Genomic DNA, 19,577 nt, shown 5'->3' with positions numbered 1-19,577 from the left:
TTTTTTTTTTTTCTTGTCCTTGAAAATGCTGGAAACTGTCTTTGAATTTTTCTCGTACCCAGAAAATGTTCCATTTTAAGCGTCCTTCGATTTGTGACGTATTTTTTACCGGACACCGTGAACAGTCTCGTCGCAGAAAGCTTTTGAAACTGTTTGCCAGCGGGCAGTTAGTGAGGAATAAAAGGTACCGAGACCCGACGACCACTCATTGTCAGTCGTTGCGGCGAGTAATTTCTACGGAATAGCTCGGATTAGACCTGGGAGTCAGGGTTGTTGGGTCAGCTTCGGCCGGGCCCCTCCGCAGAGTTACGTCAAACGAAGCATACGGTCGGGGCCCCGCCACAATGGGCCATGAAACAAACATTCTCTCGAGTTGAGCTCACGACTGGCTGGCAACGGGCATTGCATGGGGCACGTGTGTCACTGGGCGTAAAACGCCGCCTTGCACAGACACAAGCAAAAATGGGACTCTGATTGTGAGCGTACTTCGTATCCACGTACTTTTATGTACGGGCAAAACGTGCCGTGATCCGCGTTTCCAATTCCCACGTGCTCGGCGGCTGAACGTTGTTTCCAAGGCATACGCGTCGACGGAACGAAAGAAGATGGAAAAATCGAAAATCGTTCCTCCGGGTGCGTAACGGGATGAAAAATAGTAAAAAATAATTAAAAAAAAAAACCGGTGGTTAACGAAACTCGAAAGTTTCTCCGGAGCATAATTTCACGACGATAGTGAGCTCCTCTGTTTCTATTGCGAATTGATGAACCGATGGTTCATTACATTCGCGAAGCTCTGCTCGACGTGTGGTTGCAACTACTGGGGCGGGGGATGAAGCTCGGAAAGCGATTAATTCCGAATTATTTGCTCGCGAAACTTGAAGTAAAGAAATCAGACTTTGAAGAAACGACAAAGTTTCGAATGGCCGGTAAGCCGACGATTCAAAGGTGCGAAATGCAAGATTCAGAAAGTTCAAGTTACGATCGAACAAAATTACAAAAGATAAAGTTTCGATAGAGTGAAATTTGGGAAATTAATACGTACTAACGCAGCGTAGATTACTCGACGAGTGGGTGGAAAAAATGAGAAAAACTGAAAGTAAAAATGTGGCGAATCGAAAGAAAGATCAATGTGGTGAAATTTCACCAAGCCGTAACTTCAAGTTTCGCGAGCAAATAATTCGGAACTTTTCAAATTCCAAATTTCAACCACGTCCCCCTGATTTTTCTCCCGCAATTTCCATCGCCTCGCGTGCACGCTGTGTATACTTTTCACCAACTCTGGGACTCTGGCTGTGTGAGTTCCCTGAAGCAGCACGAGCGCACAGAGACACGCGACCTACACATTGGGCCCCACTGTATCCATCCATCCATGCCTCAGTGCGTGCCCAGACCGCGTGCAGTGCGTACACCCCATAAGTGAACGCCTCGCTCCTGAGTCGGGATTCTTTTACCGTTTTTTACATGTGAATTTTTCCCGTGTTTATAAATTACCCAGCGTCAAGAGTGTCGTGTTTACGGTGTATTAATGTATCGGAAGATCGATATATCGTCGCTCGAGCATCGCTCTCAAAGGGATTTTCAAACCGAGCCCACATTCTATTGGCGCTAAACATGCTAGCCATAATTATCGGTTTCGCGTATTTTTATCTCGAAATGCTGCGACTTGAGGTTGAAATGGCGTTAGAACCGGAGGATTATAGATTGTCGAAATTCGTCGTTTAAGAGGTTTTTCTTTCCTCCTGTGAAATTAGATAAGATAAATATGTTACGTCCGATTATCCCGCGTTATTTGAAGAAGAGAACGATGCGTGAAATTTAGAGACAAATAGTGAAAGTCGTTTAATCGCAACGCGGGAAGATAAGCTCTGGAATAATATCGTTCGACGCGTTAATGTTTCGTAGTTTAAAACATCGAGTATACGGTTTACACGACAATCGGAATGAAGCTACGCAACGGAAACCGGTATACAAATAACACAAGTGCTGACGGATGTGTAATCGTTACGTACGTACGCGCATAATTTACAACCGCGGAAATCTGGAGCGTTCTGCAAATTTGCTGATTCACTATCAAGCAGTTCCCGTTTCGTTATGCAGAGTCTCCGACGAGTGGTTGGAACCGAAATTCAAGCCGCGAATTAATCCAGAAGCAGAACTGACCGAGAGTAGAAAGAAAAAACGGCGCAACCCTCTGGGGGCCAAAATCCGGGGCACTGTCATAAACGGAGAGGGATTTTCAAGGGTGCTGCATAATGGGTTGGCTACTATCGGGGTGAAAAACATTCCATTCGTTCCAGGGACGGTGGAATGGCCCGAGGAAGCAGTGAAGATGGAAACGATACTGAATTGTAATTAGGAATAATTACAATAATATAACTGGCGATAAAAATACGCGGACAATTTCGCTGCGTTGTTTATTATCTTCGGGTTCCAAATGCTCCGCAGCTTATCGTCCACGCAATGGAACATTGCTCGAAACGTTCAATCGGACAAATTATATTCGTTGAAGTTGGTAGCGTTGCTTTAACGATGCATGTTCGCGAAAAACGGTTACTTGGATCCTTGGGGTTTTTTTTTTTTTTTTTTTTTGACACTCAGATATCAAGTAATAGCAAGAAAGATGTGTTTGTATTTTGAAAAAGTGAACGCTCCTTGAAAGTCGGTCTAGAATTGTACAATAACGGATTTTTCAAATCGTGTTTCGATAAGTCAACGTCGCTAACTTCACCCTACTTAAGTTTAAGCAATGATTTTTTTCGCGATCCATGAGACATTTCCCCTCGTATTTTGCAACGCTTCTTTAACCGCTGGTGTGGAGAATTAATCTATTCCCGGTATTGTGTCGATGCATTTACATATCCCATCGCTAAAACCTCGGACTGAATCCGTGTGCTGCACACCATCAACACTCGTACCAACACGCTTAGAGACAACTTCACGCCTTAGTGATTTTCGCGTGGGAATCATTATGCGCACAGCGCTAGCAGCCATCTTGATTTTTTCGCTTCAGCTTCCTGAGTTGGGTCAATTTTGAAAATTTACGTTTCTTGGCGAACACAAAATAGACCAGTACTCACGAGAATGTAAAAGTTTAATTCTTTCACTATTATTAACTAGTTATCATACGTGAAATAAAATTCTAATCCGTTTGTCTAGTTCATCTTTCCTTTCTTTCTTTCTTTTGGACCAAATAACGCTTGATGACACTTTACAATTGTTTCATCCAAGATAAGATTTATGGAATTTAAAATAAAGAAAATTAAAGAACATAATCGGAATTCGCATAATAAATTTTCTATTCATAGCTAAAAAACTGTAATAAATCTACATCTTGTACCAAGAACAATATCTTTTCGGTCCTGGCAAAATGCAATAATATTTTTAAAAGATTGCGTAGTGACAAGAAATGAAATGTTTTCTGGGATGGGATGTATAAAGTGAAACCGAATTTGGATGGGTTTACCGTGAAAATCGGGAATCATCGCGTTTAACGCTAACCTGTAAAAAATTTTCAGACATCAACTTGTGGAACAAGAGCATAAGCCAGCGGTGGCGAAAGCTGAGACGAAGATGCTCGGTTCAGGAGATTCCGGAGCCTCAGGAGTCGCTGATTCAAGGTGGAGGAGCGAGCAGAGGAGTTATCCAGGCGGTGAGATCGACGCCGACGAGCCGGGAAGTCTCGCCAGCCGCGAAGTCCCTGGAGGAAAGGTCCTCGCCGAAGAAAATCCTGCAAACCAGTTCCCTCAGGCTGCCAGGTATAAACGATTTATCCCTTTGATTCATGCTGGGTCGCTGAGCGTCCCATATTTATTTATTTATTTATTTTTTTTGTAGCTTTTCATTTATCGAACTACTTTTCTGGTAACAACTGCCGAGATTTTTGGTTCTAAATGTGCCCTGGAATATTTCCAAGTATAGAAAAAATATAGGATTTGTTTATTAATTTAATTATTGCAAAAGTAGCGTATGTAACCAAATGATCGAAATTTGTACTTTTCGATGAAAAAAAAGGATTTTCAGCTAATTTACCATGAAAAACCGAACGGCAATTTTACACAAACTTAATGCACACCAGAAAATTTTACAGAATTTTTAAAAAAATTTTCGTCTCGTTGTTTTTGTTTGTTCGCTACATTGGATCCGCCATTTTGAATTTCCATATTTCGAGTTCAGATTCGTCATCAGTGGCCCCAAAAGCTATGTAACAAAAAATGTATGCACGAAAGGGTCGAACGATGCAGTTTGCGTTATATCAATTGCGAGTAAATATGCATTGGGGCGTGACTAAGAGCAAGCAATATGGCGCCGAGCGTTGGTTTATGAGCGGATTGTTTTAGGTCAATTGTACGAATACGAAGGTACAAACAGCTTCGTGCAAGCCGTGAGAGTTTGTCTTGCGCACATGGAATCGATACGCTGCAAAAAATACAACGAAACGCCTACTTTAAAATTAAATATGGGACAGTTAGAGTGACGCATTTTTCGCCACCAGATGTCGCGCGGACTTGTTCGGCTCGGAGATTGAACCCCGGCTCTCGACCGAGTGACTAATTGCACGCGCTATCTGTGCAGTGATTACATTGCTGACTGCATAGCAACATTGTGCGGGCAAATACTAGCAATATTTTTTTCTTGATACCGACGATCGGGCTCGTGAGTCAGACGCAAGTTTCCAATGCGGCATATAACAAACAATCGGTGTTTATTCGTTTCAACTGTTGAAAATGACCGAGCCTTTGTTGTGCCAAAATGTGCCCATCGCATATTTGACAAGTTTTCAAATAATTGCTACAAATTTTTGGGCAACATCGATAATGATATGTAGCGAATTTTTTTGAATTAATTTTGCTATTTAAATTTCGGTTCATGAAGTCGTCTGAGACTCGCAAGTTTAATTTCATGCCAAAAGCATACTGTTATAATAGGTATAATTATTTCGGAAATCGGGAATGTCTTTCTGTACTCCTCAACCACGTCCATTCGATGTTGTTCTCGAATTTTAAACGATAAAAATTCACAATGGCGAAGATGTAGAATATCATGAGTTGAATATTTCAAAACTTTAAACAGTTAGAACTTTTGAATGTTGATGCCGTTGAATAATTAGTCCTGCATAAAGTTTTATTTTCAGAATTTAAACAAATTTCTGCAATTTATCAAATATTTTGTAACCACAACTTGGATTCATTTTGTGAATCAAATTTTCTGGTAGTTTGAACTATTCCGAAATTTTTGTACAAACCTTCGTAACATGTACAATGTCATATTGACTACAATTTGCAGTGCAGCTTTCCGCAATGAAATGGGACCATTCGAAAATTTAAACTATTCAAGAATTCGATCTTTACAAAATTCGACTCTACCGAAATACGACCATATCAAAGTTTAATGTTTCAAAAAGCGACGATTTCAAGATTCGATAATTTGGAAATTGAACCATTCAAAAATTTGATCGATCAAAAAGTCCTCCCATTCCAATAAATTCGACGATTCGAAACTTGGAACCATTCCACAATTCGACCGTTCAAAACTTGTAATACCCCGTAGTTTGGAAATTAAAAAAATCCAGCAAACTTGTCAATTCGAATCCTCAGCCTCTCAGAAGCGTTCGAAATAAAATCTGACCACATCTCTTCCCGCTTGGCAGGTACCTCGAAGGGTCTGTCGGACATCCAGCAGGTGCTGCGGAGTAAGTTCAGCAAGATAAACGCCGGTATCCGAAAGCGTAAGGCATTGAGTGTGACGGAGGTCTTCCCAGCGGGGGCGAAGGACGCGGGTTCGAGTTTCTACGTCCCGAGTCCTTTGAGCACCTCGGCGAGCCAGGGATTCCCAGCGGGAAGTTACTCGGACCCGGAAGACGGGCCCATGTCCCTGCCGCCGTATCCCTTCCACGACAACCTCGAGACCCTTGCGGAAACCAGCGTCCCAAATTCGCCGCGTTTCAATGGGCCCCCTCAGGTTTCCCGGAGCTTTGCGGAACTCGACGAGCAACAGAAGAACGTCGCCTTCGGCCGGCCGGCGCGCGGCGCGTTGCACAGAAGCAACTCGGAGCATCGGGGGGAACGTGAGGCCCCCGAGGTGGGGGGCCTGTTTCGGGGTCCCAGGGGGCGCGGGCCCGCCGAAGGGGACTGCGGCCTGGCCCGAAGTCACTCGGAGACGCGGGACAGCCACTCGTACGAGAACGTCAGCTTCCAGCGTGTCTCGAAGTCCAGGAACCACTCGGACTCGACCTACGAGAGCGTTCACATCCCGAGGGTGACGCCCAGGAAGAGGACCACTGAGTTCAAGATCGGGGGCCAGGTCTCGGGGCCCAATCAGGCTAGTCCTTCGTCCGTTTCCGGTTCCGTCGGCGTTCTGACCTCCCTTGACGAGGGACCGTCGAGTCTTGGTACCCGCAGGAGTCCTGCTGGAAAGAAAAACGGACGGAGATTGAACAGCCGCAGTGTTGCCAATATTCCAAACTCATCAGGGAACGGCCTCAAGGTTTGGCAGGTGAGATTTTCGTACGGTGATTAATAAGGGTAGGATATGAAAGGAAGAAATTAAACGTTCCGGGATGGAATATCTCTTCTAGGAATGAAGTTTCCGAAACATGACGTGACATTACTATTCAATTTTCTTATCGCCTTTATTGTGGTTGATTTTTTTCAGATTTTCATCTTATCGCAAAGTATTCAATATTGTCAAAGACACTCACTTTTGGTCGACAATGTATAGCCAATACATTCTTAAAAGCTGACGTGTAGAGAAATTTCAGCATTGGCGCAAAATATGCAACCTGCCTTCGCTGGATTTAAAATTTACTTTACCATAGCTTTCAAAGATCGGTAAATCCGTTTAAACTTGAGTCTATCAGAACCTGTCATCGAAACTTCGATAGAAAAAAAAAAAAAATGAAAATTAATATTTCAGGCAAAAACACACAGCGGGTTTTATTCACCAGGCAATTCCACGCGTCAAACATCCACTATAATCGATTTTAATCAAAGCGAAGAACGGCCCAATGGATAAAAAGCAGAATCGAACGATCACAAATCGTGAAGACTTTGATTTATCGTTACTTTAAGTTTAATTTTCCTTGTAACATTTCTTTCCAGGGTGCTCAGGATACCGACGAGGGTCTAAACTCCGACTCTGAGCTTGAGGACATCGACGAGAGTCTCGAGGGCGAAGAGTCGAGGTTCTGCACTCTACCGAGACCGGGGAAAGGTGGAGTTTCCTTCACGATAATGACTGCCAGGTTCCTGAAGGGCCCCGGTCACAAGGTTCTCGGCTTCAGCATCGTCGGGGGCACTGACAGCCCTCGAGGTAACATGGGGATCTACGTCAAGACGATATTCCGTAACGGACAGGCCTCGGATCTGGGAACCGTGAAGGAAGGTCGGTATCCGATGGATTTTAATCACTTCGACGATGCGATACAGTTTTTTTCTCTTTTTTTCCACGCCATGGAAGTGCAATTATACGTCCCCTATGTACACTTGGGGACAATGAATCTGAGACGGCTAATTTTTTCCACTAGATATTTATTTATGTTGGCAACACAGAAAAACCTACAGCGCCATAGTCGGCCGAGCGCGAAACTAATTCAATCTCAATAAATATAACATAACCCATGACTGTCGAATTTAACCTTAGAATACTAGGGATGATGACTTGTTAGATTGACACGTATTCTAAGGTTATATTTGACGGTCATGGGTTATGTCATGTTTATTGAGATTGAATTAGTTTCGCGCTTCGCCGAGTACGGCGCTGTAGGTTTCTCTGTGTTGCCAACATAAATAAATATCTAGTGGAAAAAATTAGCCGTCCCAGATTCATTGTCCACAAGTGTACATACTTTTCGATACTGAATGCGAATCTGATGTGAAAATTTAATGACACTCTAAAAACAACCCCTAAAATGGGATGAAAACAGGATGAATTATCAACATTGTTTTAGACAGTGGTGGTGAATGAGATTTGTATGATTATTTATTTTTAGAAAGTACCTACGATTTTAGGCCGAGAATAAATGCAACCCCCAAATACTATCTATACATACACCCCTGTGGAGGTTGAAAACTACCCCTATGCATTGAATTTTGTAAATCTAATTGTCATTCCGAGATCTCTGTTTGTCATCCAATGAATTCCAAGCATTTTTAGTACACGTTTGTTATCAAATTTCTCCGCTAACGAACTGTGTTCACGAAAATACGGTTTTTTGTTTTTTTTTTTGCACATGTTTATTTATAACAATTACAAACAATTATGGATTCACAAAGAATCCTAATCATTTCAAAGTTCGAGTTTTTTTTTTTTCACCCGATATTGCGAAAGAAATCACAAAAAAGCGAATAAAAGCGTTAAGGATTACTATTAAGGAAAACTTGAGAAATACAAGTTTTTATAATGTACAACTCAAGATCTACCCAAATTAAAGCCAATCTAAAATGTCTCCTCGCGATTCGAAGGAAAAAATATTTTGTACCATCGAATTCCAATTGTAAACACTTTGTTATTAACAGTGCTGGAAAAATCACACTGCTTTTTTTTTCTTTTTTTTTTACCAATTTTCAACTAAAAAACCCAGATATTTAGTTAAATTTTGATGGAAGATATAACTCATTTTAGTCACGAACGAATTCCTTAGAAATCGTACGTGTGTGTGAATACAAATTTCTTTTGAACTCGTCAATTGGTGTTAATAAAAAAAACTTACGATTTGTATAATCGTTTATAATATACAGATGATAAAGTTACGATTTAAACAGAAATACATTTCTGGTATCCAAAATATAATTCAATTTATTTGTGGTAAATTCATTCGGGACTAAAACGATTCGTTGTTTACCAGAATCAGGTAAGTAATATTGATTTTTCGCTGAAAAAACGGTTGAACGACTCGATTCTCTTGCAGATTGTCAATAAAACAGTTACAACATTAATTTTTCTGCAAAATCACTTCTCCTTTTATCACGTAAAACTTTTAGTCCCATAACGCAACTCACAGATCAGCTTCAGTAATAAACTTTCAAAATCTTCGTTTCGTAACGTTTTTGATCCGATTGTACGATCCATACACGATCATTAACATATTCCCATGATTTTCATAATTCTAAAAGTCGAATCTGTAGAGTATTCGAAGTATAATAAATACCTCGAAGTGTTTTGAAATTCGTAAAAGTATTTCGAGATCTAGAAATCCGTCGTGCTTGCAGATTTATCGTACGAGCTTATACATATCGATCCGATCGACGAAATCACTCTATTTTCCTACCCTCCACTTGGCGTTGACCACTGAGCTAAAAATAATCAATGCATCGATGAATCGGTTCGAAAAAAATATCGATTTAATCGTTGAAAATTAATCGATGCGTATAAAACCAAAATTTCGTTAAACTTCATTGCCTAGTCTTAATAGCGGAAAAGTATTATTTGTTTTTTTTTTTTTCATAATTTATAGTTTCTTTAAAAAATATTTTTCAATTTCAGGTGAACAAATTCAATTATCTCTCACCTGTTATATCGAATAGGTATATCTCAGTAAGCAAGACAATTACAACAATCGACAGTTTAATCACGTAAATTGATATTGCGTCGCGTTGCTCGTGGAAGCAACAAAAAAAAAAAAAAAAAAAAAAAAAAAACAATCAATTGTGAGAAAAAATAATGGATTTAATTGAAAATAATATCAGTAAAAGCTAACAAATTTCAAAAATTCTAATTTCCAGGCGACGAGATACTTTCGATAAACTCGAAGCCTCTCCACGGCATGACGCACGCCGAAGCGATTGCCGAATTCAAATCCGTCAAAGCCGGAGACGTCGTGCTTCACATCGGACGTCGTGTTTCGAGACGTAAACGAGAATCCTTATCCTTGGCACCGGCTACCGGGACCCCATTGCAGGCGGTTAATTAGTAAATAAGATCGAGCGTCGATATCGAATCGGAAAAACGGCCGTCGACAACTGTACAACAGTTAAATACCCAAGCTTAAACGTTGCTATACCTGCATGCATACATATACCATAAATATGTACAACACGTACGACAAGCAATCATATCAAAATTCATTAATCACATATATCGTATATATATCTATATAATAAACGTCTCACGTAATCTCAATATACGTACACAGGTACGCGCTATATACGTATATTATAAACAAATACATACCTATGTATAACTATTCGTACTCTAGATATTAATTGTAAGTCAGAGTTCGCTGAGCTTCCCAGTTCGGTCCGACCTCCGACGATTATTACAGGTGGTACGTGCGATGTATAATTGTGTGAAAGAGAAATATTCCGAAATCAGATTCTTCTCATCGGTTATGCGTATACACGGTATAATATCGATGTGTAGATGTATTATTTATATGCATACGCGGGGGAACGTAGAATATTATCGATGCTGCTATTGTTGTTAAATTATTATTACTATTATTGTTGTTGATATTATTATTATTATTATTATTATTATTATCATCACCGATATACCGATAGGAAATAGAATATCTCAGTTTTTTGAGCAACGAATAACGGTGTATGATGGAACATACTGGGAAGCTGAACAAATTTACCGGGCCGATCGATTTCCGATCTTGAAAAAAAAAAAAAAAAATTAACTATTTGAAAGGAAAAAGAAAAAAGAAGAAAAAAAAAAGAAACTACAAAAAATCTGAAAAAAAAGTCTACGATGGTGAAAAATCTGACGGAAGATGAAGCAATGAAATTTAAACGTTGATATTGTATCATTATTCTCACTGTCGAGACGAAATGGGCGCTTATAGTTTTTTTTTTTTTTTCTTCCAACTAACTAACGATACGAATATCTCTATGCATCTGTACTTCATATATACTTAATCATTGACGGATATGAATTAATAATCGCGATCGTATATATTTGTATGAAAACGAAAGATACGAATAGTCGGTAAATTTTTGTCCGGATAAAATTGGTAAGGGAACAGAATGTTTTTTTTTCTTTTTTTTTTTTTAACACACTTTGAAATAGTTACGCAAGAAAAACCTTCCTTTTTTTTTTTTTTCTCGGTGCAAAATATCCTAGACGACGAAGGCCTAATTGTTAGTGAACGATTAGTTTTGTATAAGTGAATAATTATGGTTTTGTTATACAATATATATAGTGGTAGGTATAGTATTATATATGTATAAGCATATAAGAGTAATAATATAGTCGCAGTGTACGATGATGATGATGATGATGATGATGATGATCATCAGGAAATCCAAAGTCCAAACTACAATTTAAGAACAAACGAATTATTTTATATTAACCGTTTATAGTTACGTAGATTTAAACGACACAGAGCTCGCCCAAAGATGAAGCCCAAAAATATTTTTACAAAAAAAAAAAAAGAAAAAAAAGGCAAAACACGCAGAAAAAAAAGAATAACAATCACGTTTTTGTAAAGAAACAAAAAAAAAAAAAAAAAAAACAAAAAACAAAAAACAAAAGTGAATAGAGAAAAAAAGAAGAGAGATAGAGGAAGAATGAAATGTTTAGTAGCTATACAAACGACGTATTGAAAAATATGAGAGAAAGTTTTTATATTTTGTAATAACGACACAACTAATAATCGTAATTAACAAAACGATGATCAAAGAAAACCTCGAAATATATATACGTGTTTATTTTAAGACATATACAATATTCATATACGTAAAAAAAAAAAAAAAAAAAAGATAGAAACGAAACAACTAAGAGAAAAAATTACTTTAGCATCTAGTCCTGCAAATGTTTTTTCTTCTCCGTCTTTATACTGCTTCTCATTTTCATTGTTGTTTTTCTTCTTCTTTTTCTTCTTCTTCTTCTTCTTCTTCTTCTTCTTCTTCTTCAAATACGCGTATATGGGTATATACAGGTATAGTTTTATCCTATACTTTGAAAATTTTATACATGCCGAGAATTATATTATACGTGAATATGGTATATATAATATATTATAAGAGTTTATATTATATATATATACATATATATGCGATAACGAAATCTTCCCCCCCCAAGGTGTAACTAACGTAATAATAATATTTATATTATTGTTATTACCCTAGCACGTAGATGTATGACTATATTATTATATATATTATACATATAAAATAGAATTAAGAAATTTTCGCTCAAACGAAGTAATCTTTTGATATTAAACGATAATATAACGATTGGTCAACATTGACGACAAATATCACACGTTTATTAATATCGGAAAAGTTTAACTCTATGTCTTGCCGATATTTTCCAAATTCTTTCTTCTTCCCGTTAAAGAAAACGTTCACGTAGTGCGGATTCTTATAAACACACAACGAACAATTACTTAATCATGTCATTTTTGTAGTGATTATTCTTATCGTTGTTTTACGCAAAAAATTTTAGCTATTAATACAAATCGATTATCGGATAGCTACGAGAAAGTGAAAAAGAAACTAGTATATTTCTTATGTTGTTTTTTTTTTTTTTTTTATGGCGTTTTTTATTTTTTTTCAAAGGAATCAATACAGTACAGACATGTAATACATATTAAACATTATATTTATGTTTGTGTGTATATTAATATAATTTTCTAATACTCTCTTATAACACGATCGTGTGATTTGAAACGCGCGAGAAGAATCGGGAAGAATAAACTTTCTCTGTATTTTTTTTTTTTTTTTTTCAACTACACAGGATAAACAATAATAATAATAAATAATTTAAACTTATAAGTAAGTATATTTGTATATAAAAAGTAATCTTGTCGATCCAGCAATCGACGACGCGACAATTTTTTTTTTTTTTTTTCTATTGTTGAATTACAACGTTCAGTGGTACTAGTTAATTGAATATGGAAACTTTTTACTCTCCTTTGTTTTTCTTTTCCATCGAGTGTCGTAACGCAATGTGCCGTTGGATAATATGACGATTATTCGCGCAATGCGAGAAGCGAGGTGTGGAGAAGCTAGAAGAATGTGGATTTCGTTGTTTTAGATTTTTAACAAGTTTGTTTTTACAGCCGGTAAATAAAATTTGGTAAAAAAAGAAGGAAAGAAAGAAAAAAAAAAAACAAACAAACACTGAATGTAACAATTTAAATACCGTGCAAATAAAAATTCGCACGGTAAAAAACTTTCAAAAGTTTCGACCTCCGTTGTAGGGGTGCTTTGTTTTTTAATTTCTCGAATTTTTCTAAAGGTTTTTGGGGTTAAGGGTGAAAAAAAGAAAGAGAAAAAAATCAGAAATATCGAATGATCGAAGGGCCAGAGTATCGAATTTTCATAAATGCAAAAATATCTGATAAATGAAATTGCGGAAATTCAGAGTATGAAAGATTGTGAGTATAAAAATTCGAAGTACGGAATAGCAAAAAATGTAGAAAGATTAAAACATAAAGTGGTATCGAGACGAATTCCGACGATTCTGCAATTCGGCATTCCGTGTTCCGACTTATATGTGATTTTGCTTCCTCCGTACTCGGACTTTGAAAATTAAAAAAACAATCAACGAACCAACTTTTCATGCCTTTATAAAAAAAAATTCGACACATTGTCCGATCGATTTTTTGATCTTTCTGTATTTTTCCACTATCCCGCAGCCATTTTCGCACGTAAAATCTCTATATCTCGTTGACGTGCTGATGGATGTTGTAGGCGCGTCCACCCCTCCGTGATTCCCTCGGGACAACGGCGAGGCCGTCGATCGGCACTTCCGGCTGCTTCACCGCCTCGGGCTCGACGAGAGAGGCCAGACTTCCGGGTCGGGGCGGCTCGGTGTAGACGTAAGTCGTCTCGACGTCGGGGACCTGGCCGAGCCTCGGCGACTCCTTCTGGATGTTGTCCTGGGCGCTAAGGATCTGCTTGAAGCGTTCCTCGCTCTTTATCGCGTCCCGCTGCACTTCGCCCTCGAGCTTTCGCGCCCCCCTCGAAGATCCCGACGATCCCGAGGGTTCTTCGATCGGCGATGTCGTCTGGTTCAGGCTCGGGTTTAGGTTCAGGCCCAGCCACTGGGAGAACAACGCGATTCCTTGTTCGGCGCTCGCCGAAACCGCTGCGATCAGCTCGTCGGGGTTCAGATTGTAGTCCTCGTCCTCCCCCGCACCATCGCCAGTTTCCGGTGCCTCCGAAGTCTCCGGAACTTCCGTGGACGTCAGTGCCTCTCTGCTCGTCAAGTCAGTTTTGGGACTTACGTCAGTGAGTGACGATAATAAAATTTAAGAGGGGAACTAAAATAGGCTGTAAGCGATAGTGTTCGCTGAGAGAAATTTTTAGTTACGTTTACAGCTCGGTCATTGACTGTTTTCATTTTTTAACAAAAAAAATTCTAGTATCCGTTTCTATTCTTTCAAACAAAAAAAAAAAAAAAAAAAAGCAGCACTTACAGCCTTTATTAATTCTACTCGTCGAATGATTATTTTTTTTTTTTTTTTACGAAAATTGGACTCCTCTTACACAGTAACGGTTAAAAGTATATTGACAAAGATAGTAATTGGGTTGATTTCAATGAGATGTAAAATACGCAAATGAATATGATTTTTTAGTGAAAGAAATTTGATGTTCGACGTGATTGTAGAGCATTAATTTTCGTTTGCTGGCAAATAAGGTTCAAGTGACGAAAAATAAGATGAAATGACGGAGATGAAGATAATAACGAATTTCATATCGTCAAAATACTTTTAACTGTAGGTATTAAAAGCGGATTGCGAGGATATTTTTAGAGTGTAAGAAAATCTGCCGGTAGGCACTAATAAAATAAATACAGTCATGGATGTTTTTTCGGTATAATTTTGAAGCTTCAGTTTCCACGATGTGAATTTTAGATTCTCAACGGCGATAATAACACAGGTCTGCAAAAAAAAATATTTTATTTCAACCGCATGGGATGTTTTCGTAAATATAAAGTTATCGAGTGTGCCGAATCCAAAAATCACTTCCATTTTCCTCCCTCACGTACGGTATTTTTGCAAAGTACAAACTGCTTGCATAAAAAAAAACATGCGAATAACGAAACAACCACTATTTCGTTACAACGAATGAACTAAACAATACATCTTATAAAATTAAACAAACGAATTTCTTCGTGAAATCTACTTTAACATTCCGTGTTCATTCTTTTTCCCTATGAAAACTTTTCTTCTTCTCTTTGATGCTTCTCCGAAAACGTTTCCGCTTTCCATTTTCTCTTTCCCTCTCTGCATTTATTCTTGAGTCTCACTCTGATACGTATTAAATGAAAGTAAGAAATCACTTTTGCATAGAATTTTTACACTCAAGAACAGTATACCAGATTTCGAGTTAAACGGGAGTTTCGCTCCAAATGAAACTCCAGACACAAGTTGAAGAAAATACCTGACGCGATGGAGTTTTTTGATTATATTCTTCCCAGTTTCAGCGAGTAAAAATCTCTAACAAGCGGTAGATAAAAAAAAAAAAAAAAAAAAATTGCCGAGTTTTTTGGATGCAGACCCGTGCAACGAAAGAATAGAAATCTCCGACCGGTTACCGTTTCGGCAAAACGAACGTGTCGAACCGTCATTGGCTCGCACCCACGTGTTGCGGGTATGGTGAAAGCCGCGAATATATCGCGTGGGTTATTCGTAGATTTATACCTTCCGCGGTTTACTTACGCCGCTGTCGTGTCAAGCTGTCGAATGTTGTCCTGGTTGAAATTGAAGCAACCGATTTGGTAAACCGCCTGCGTCGTGCTCAGGAGCTCTGGTTCCACGGCCAAACATCCGTCGTAACCGGAAGCCGCCTCTTTAACCGTCGTAAATGTCGCGCAGAGTTGCGCCAAATCCGAGAGAAGGTTCATGCAAGTTCGCTTGTTCGCCGCCTCGGCTGTTGACATTTTTTATCTCTCAAAATTCACTCGCCATTTACTTTAAGAATTAGAAATTCAATGACAAGAATTTTTCAAATATAAACACTGCAAATCTGTGAATTTAATTTAAGAAGGTTGCCGGCTGCCCAAGAATGTCTATTTGTTTTTAAAAATTATTATACTCGTAAGCTACAAAAATCTTTTTAGAGATACACTGAGAGAAATTTTTAGTTACGGTTACCGCTCAGTCTGTAACTATTTTCACTTTTTATCACAATCGAAAAATATAGTTCTAGGTAGAAAATGAAAATTAGTTTTTCACCTGTTACCGTAAAGTCTAGTATCCGTTACTATTCTTTCTCATTACGATCACTGTTACTAGATTTTCTTGCAACTGTTGCGAAAATTTAATGCTTGTTTAACTAAAAAAGTAGAGTAAACCTCACAAACTGATTTTGCGTTGCAATTACCAAAAAAGCAAAATGGTTAGGCGTACCTCGTTTTTCCCAATTCCAACAACATTTAAACAGTTTTTTTTTTAACGATACCTGTTTTACTGAATTTTTATAGTTACTATAACAAATGCAATTTTTCTCAGTGCACAAAAACAGAAAATACCGAGATTCATCAACAAAAGCTTTTGTGCATTGTTTCATTGGGTTGAGTTAATTATTTTTTTATTCTTCGTGCGTCAAAACAATAGAAAATTATATACACTCCCCCATTAAAGTTTGCTTCTGTAGTCTTGGGAGAAATAATAACGATTTAATAATTTCGCTAAGCACAAGTCTACAGAGATTTGTGTACGTGATTGTTATACATCGAGTAACATTAAAAACGGACGAAAATTGATATTTTTCGAAAACGTTTGATTTTGCAGCCATAAGAGTGCTATTTCAAAATTGCAAAAAATGTATGATTTCAATTATTCATCTAGCAAAAAACCGAAACGATATTATTCTTTGAACAAAGGTGACTCAAATGCGAAACTGAAGTGTGTTTAATTCTTATTTACAATAAATGTTTGAGGAAATGGGTAATTTTTTTTAAAACTCGAAATATCGTTCTGGTTTCTACAAAAGCAAACTCTACCTTATAAAACTATTTTTTCTCTCGATAGTCACGTGGAAGATACAACAATCTGACGTCTGGAATTAAGATTGAAAATTGGCGTTGACCGGTGTTAATTACCAATGCGAATCGTCGCGTTGTGCATCGCGTTCTCCCCGAAGCTCATATTCAGGGTGACGTTTTCCTCCTTCTGTTTAATGTTGAGGCATACAGGACCTCCCAGGTCAATGGCCGCTGTCAAATTAAGGTCGACGCAGCAAAGGCAGCCGGATGCTTGACAGAGACACTTGGACGGCGGCGGCGTCGTCGATCGGGCTTCGGTTTCAGCCAGGCCCCAGGAAAACAGAGTATCTGCGGTTTCGAGTCTGGGTTTATCAGTAGCTCGACTAGCTTCGCGGTCGCTGAACCCATTTTGCGGTCTTTTGACATTCAAAATTTACCGTAATATTCACGGATCGACAATTCTCGCTGTATGTACGATGAATGGATGAAAAAATTTCGCGGGGTTTACATCCAGTCAGGATTTTTCAAAAACCCATTTTTTTTTATTTCAATTCCATCTTCGCAATGTACAATATGTTCGAGTATATACGCAGAAAATTTCGCGTCGCTCCGACAAAGATTCTCGGAGTTTGAAAGTGCTTTTGAAACTTTAAACGCGTTGTTCTTAAAACTGTCTTCAAAAACAGTGTGCAAGATTTCACGGAAACGGTTGAACCGATTGGTCTCAAATTTTTACGCAAGCTTTATGAACATATTTTTTATTCCTTGATCAAAGGTTTTTTATCGTCGATAAATATTTTGCATTGTATAAACAAATTGAGGCTTATATTTTGCTTGCTTCTTCGATTAAAGACAGATTAATACCTTTCATTGACTAAATCTTTTTTGTTTCTTCATTTCGGATAATCCAGTCCAGAAATATTTTGCTCACCGCAAGAGGCATTTTTTAGAAGCGCACCCGGGGGATCGGTTATACTAGTGTTGAAAATCATTATTTTTACAAATAAAAAGTATCAAAACAAAGTTCAATGCTACCCCAATACGTAAATAAATTTTTATATTGACAAAGTGAAATGACTCTTCATGAAAAGTCTTCGAAGAATCACGTTTTTCGACCTCCTGACTGGGTGTAACCTCTTGAAACGTGCCGATTTCCATCTTCCTTTTGGCAGGGAATTTTTTTAAAATGGAGAAACTCGACGCTGCTAAATAGGTATTAAAGACCGCGAAGTGTGCCAGGTATCGTCCGTGATTTCTAACGAGTTACTTTCTTGCCGTGTATTTACAAGCCCCGTCATTAGGCAGAGACGCTGAGAACATCTTCATTACCTCAGGAAATCACTTACCGATCGGTTGATTAGCAATTACAATCACGGTCTCAACGAACCTTTCATTTTTTTTACGAAGAAATCGAGACGAGAATTCAACGCTTTTCAAAATTATCTTCGCGGTGAATCGAATTTGCGCGTTGAAAGAATCAACGTAAAATTATTCTACATTTCTGGAATATGTTCCGATCGTCGGTGTTAATCGATTTATTACAAATTTTTGTTTCTCAATGTATGAAATCTCACCAAGTATTCCTGCCGAAGACACGGTTACCATCACTGAGCATATGACGAAAAACTTCACCGTAAGATTCATGTTATTTTTTGTATTTTACCAAGATTCCTTATAATTCAATTTTTGATTTAGTTACTTATTTTCAAATTATCTTTTCACCGGAATACCGATCGACCTGATTCCTCGATTTAGCGAGGAACCGATACAAACTTGGAGAAAAGTGAACGAACTTCGAACAACTCGTGCGACAAAGAAGAATAAACCGTAGCCGGGCGAAGCACCGAACTAAACGGAAAACTGCATCGATTGAAGTAAGAAAAATAGAGAGAAAAAAAAAAAAAAAACGAAAACGGTAACTCTCGCGAGTAATAATAATACGTCTGGGAAAAAAATCGGCGAAAACGTCGCGGAAAATTTGTAAAAGGCAGACGCCTCGGAGATCCTGCCCGCCAAGGAACAGGCTTAAATCTGCGGAGACAGCGAGCACGCGACTCTCATACGCGCCGAGTAAATCGTGGGTTGAAAAGACGACGCGTTATTGGTCGGAGATCGGCGGGGACGCAGCGCCATTGGGCGAGAATGCAGGCGGCAAGGAACCCCATCTGGGTTACCCGGTGACCTGGATCCTGCCCTTGGCTCCGCAACGCCTCATGTCCTTCTTGCTCACGTCCGTCGTTCCGGCGGAGGAAAGATTCCGGAAGCTTTCAGGGAGTTAACCGATCGATCCGAAAGCAAGGATCGAGTGTCGAATCGCGGCGTGAAGATAGGTGGATATTTTGGCGGGAAAATGGTGGCACAAAACTCGGTCAGTTGGTACCGATTTTTTCCCGTCAATATCCAAGCAGAATTCAAATGTTTCTCTTGCCGATTGCCAACCGATTTCATCAAGTCGCGCGATTTTCCCTACTTTTCCGTTACACGCTGTGCCGGGCTTCGGAATGAAAACGCGACTTGAGGCCTTGCGAATCTGACGACGAGCTTCGGGTAGCGTAAACGCGACCGATTTTTGTCAACCGATTCGTTGAGGTGGGTGGCGGTAAAAGAGCGTTGCGAATTTCTAAACGTTCCACTGTGCCAAGAGGTGACCTTTAGAAGCAGACACACGCCCCGTCATTTGTCACCGATCTCTTTCCGCC

General features: G+C 38.8%; 2 protein-coding genes across 5 annotated transcripts in view; one reads left to right on the top strand and one right to left on the bottom strand.

Annotated features, from left to right (window-relative positions):
- LOC107218946 overlaps positions 1-13,037 on the top strand; it is a 30,572-nt gene extending 17,535 nt beyond the window's left edge. For all 4 annotated transcript variants that reach the window (XM_046745300.1, XM_046745301.1, XM_046745299.1 and 1 more), the window contains 4 exons: positions 3,516-3,755; positions 5,648-6,492; positions 7,098-7,380; positions 9,720-13,037. In XM_046745300.1, coding sequence (XP_046601256.1) covers positions 3,516-3,755; positions 5,648-6,492; positions 7,098-7,380; positions 9,720-9,907 — 1,556 coding nt within the window. In that variant the 3' untranslated portion in view covers positions 9,908-13,037. The remainder of the gene's footprint in view (positions 1-3,515; positions 3,756-5,647; positions 6,493-7,097; positions 7,381-9,719) is intronic.
- On the bottom strand, positions 12,477-19,455 carry LOC107218937. Its single transcript, XM_015656979.2, has 4 exons — positions 18,453-19,455; positions 16,996-17,226; positions 15,611-15,821; positions 12,477-14,144 (listed from the first exon to the last, which is right to left on the bottom strand). The coding sequence occupies exons 1-4, from the start codon at positions 18,520-18,522 to the stop codon at positions 13,604-13,606; spliced, it is 1,053 nt and encodes a 350-aa protein (XP_015512465.2). The 5' UTR covers positions 18,523-19,455; the 3' UTR covers positions 12,477-13,603.
- Positions 19,456-19,577: the final 122 nt, after the last annotated feature.

This window comes from Neodiprion lecontei, chromosome 7 (assembly GCF_021901455.1).
Source record: "Neodiprion lecontei isolate iyNeoLeco1 chromosome 7, iyNeoLeco1.1, whole genome shotgun sequence".
Lineage (NCBI taxonomy): Eukaryota > Metazoa > Arthropoda > Insecta > Hymenoptera > Diprionidae > Neodiprion > Neodiprion lecontei.
Note: the sequence above shows the minus strand (reverse complement) of the source record. Positions and strands in the feature narration are given on the sequence as shown.

Excerpts from the sequence above, each read along its gene's own strand:
- LOC107218937 (XM_015656979.2), bottom strand. The coding sequence starts at position 18,522 with ATGAATCTTACGGTGAAGTTTTTCGTCATATGCTCAGTGATGGTAACC. Across the intron at positions 17,227-18,452 it reads GTCTTCGGCAGGAATACTTG|ATACTCTGTTTTCCTGGGGC; the intron begins GTGAGATTTCAT and ends TCGAAACCGCAG. Across the intron at positions 14,145-15,610 it reads CAGCTTGACACGACAGCGGC|AGAGGCACTGACGTCCACGG; the intron begins GTAAGTAAACCG and ends CTTGACGAGCAG.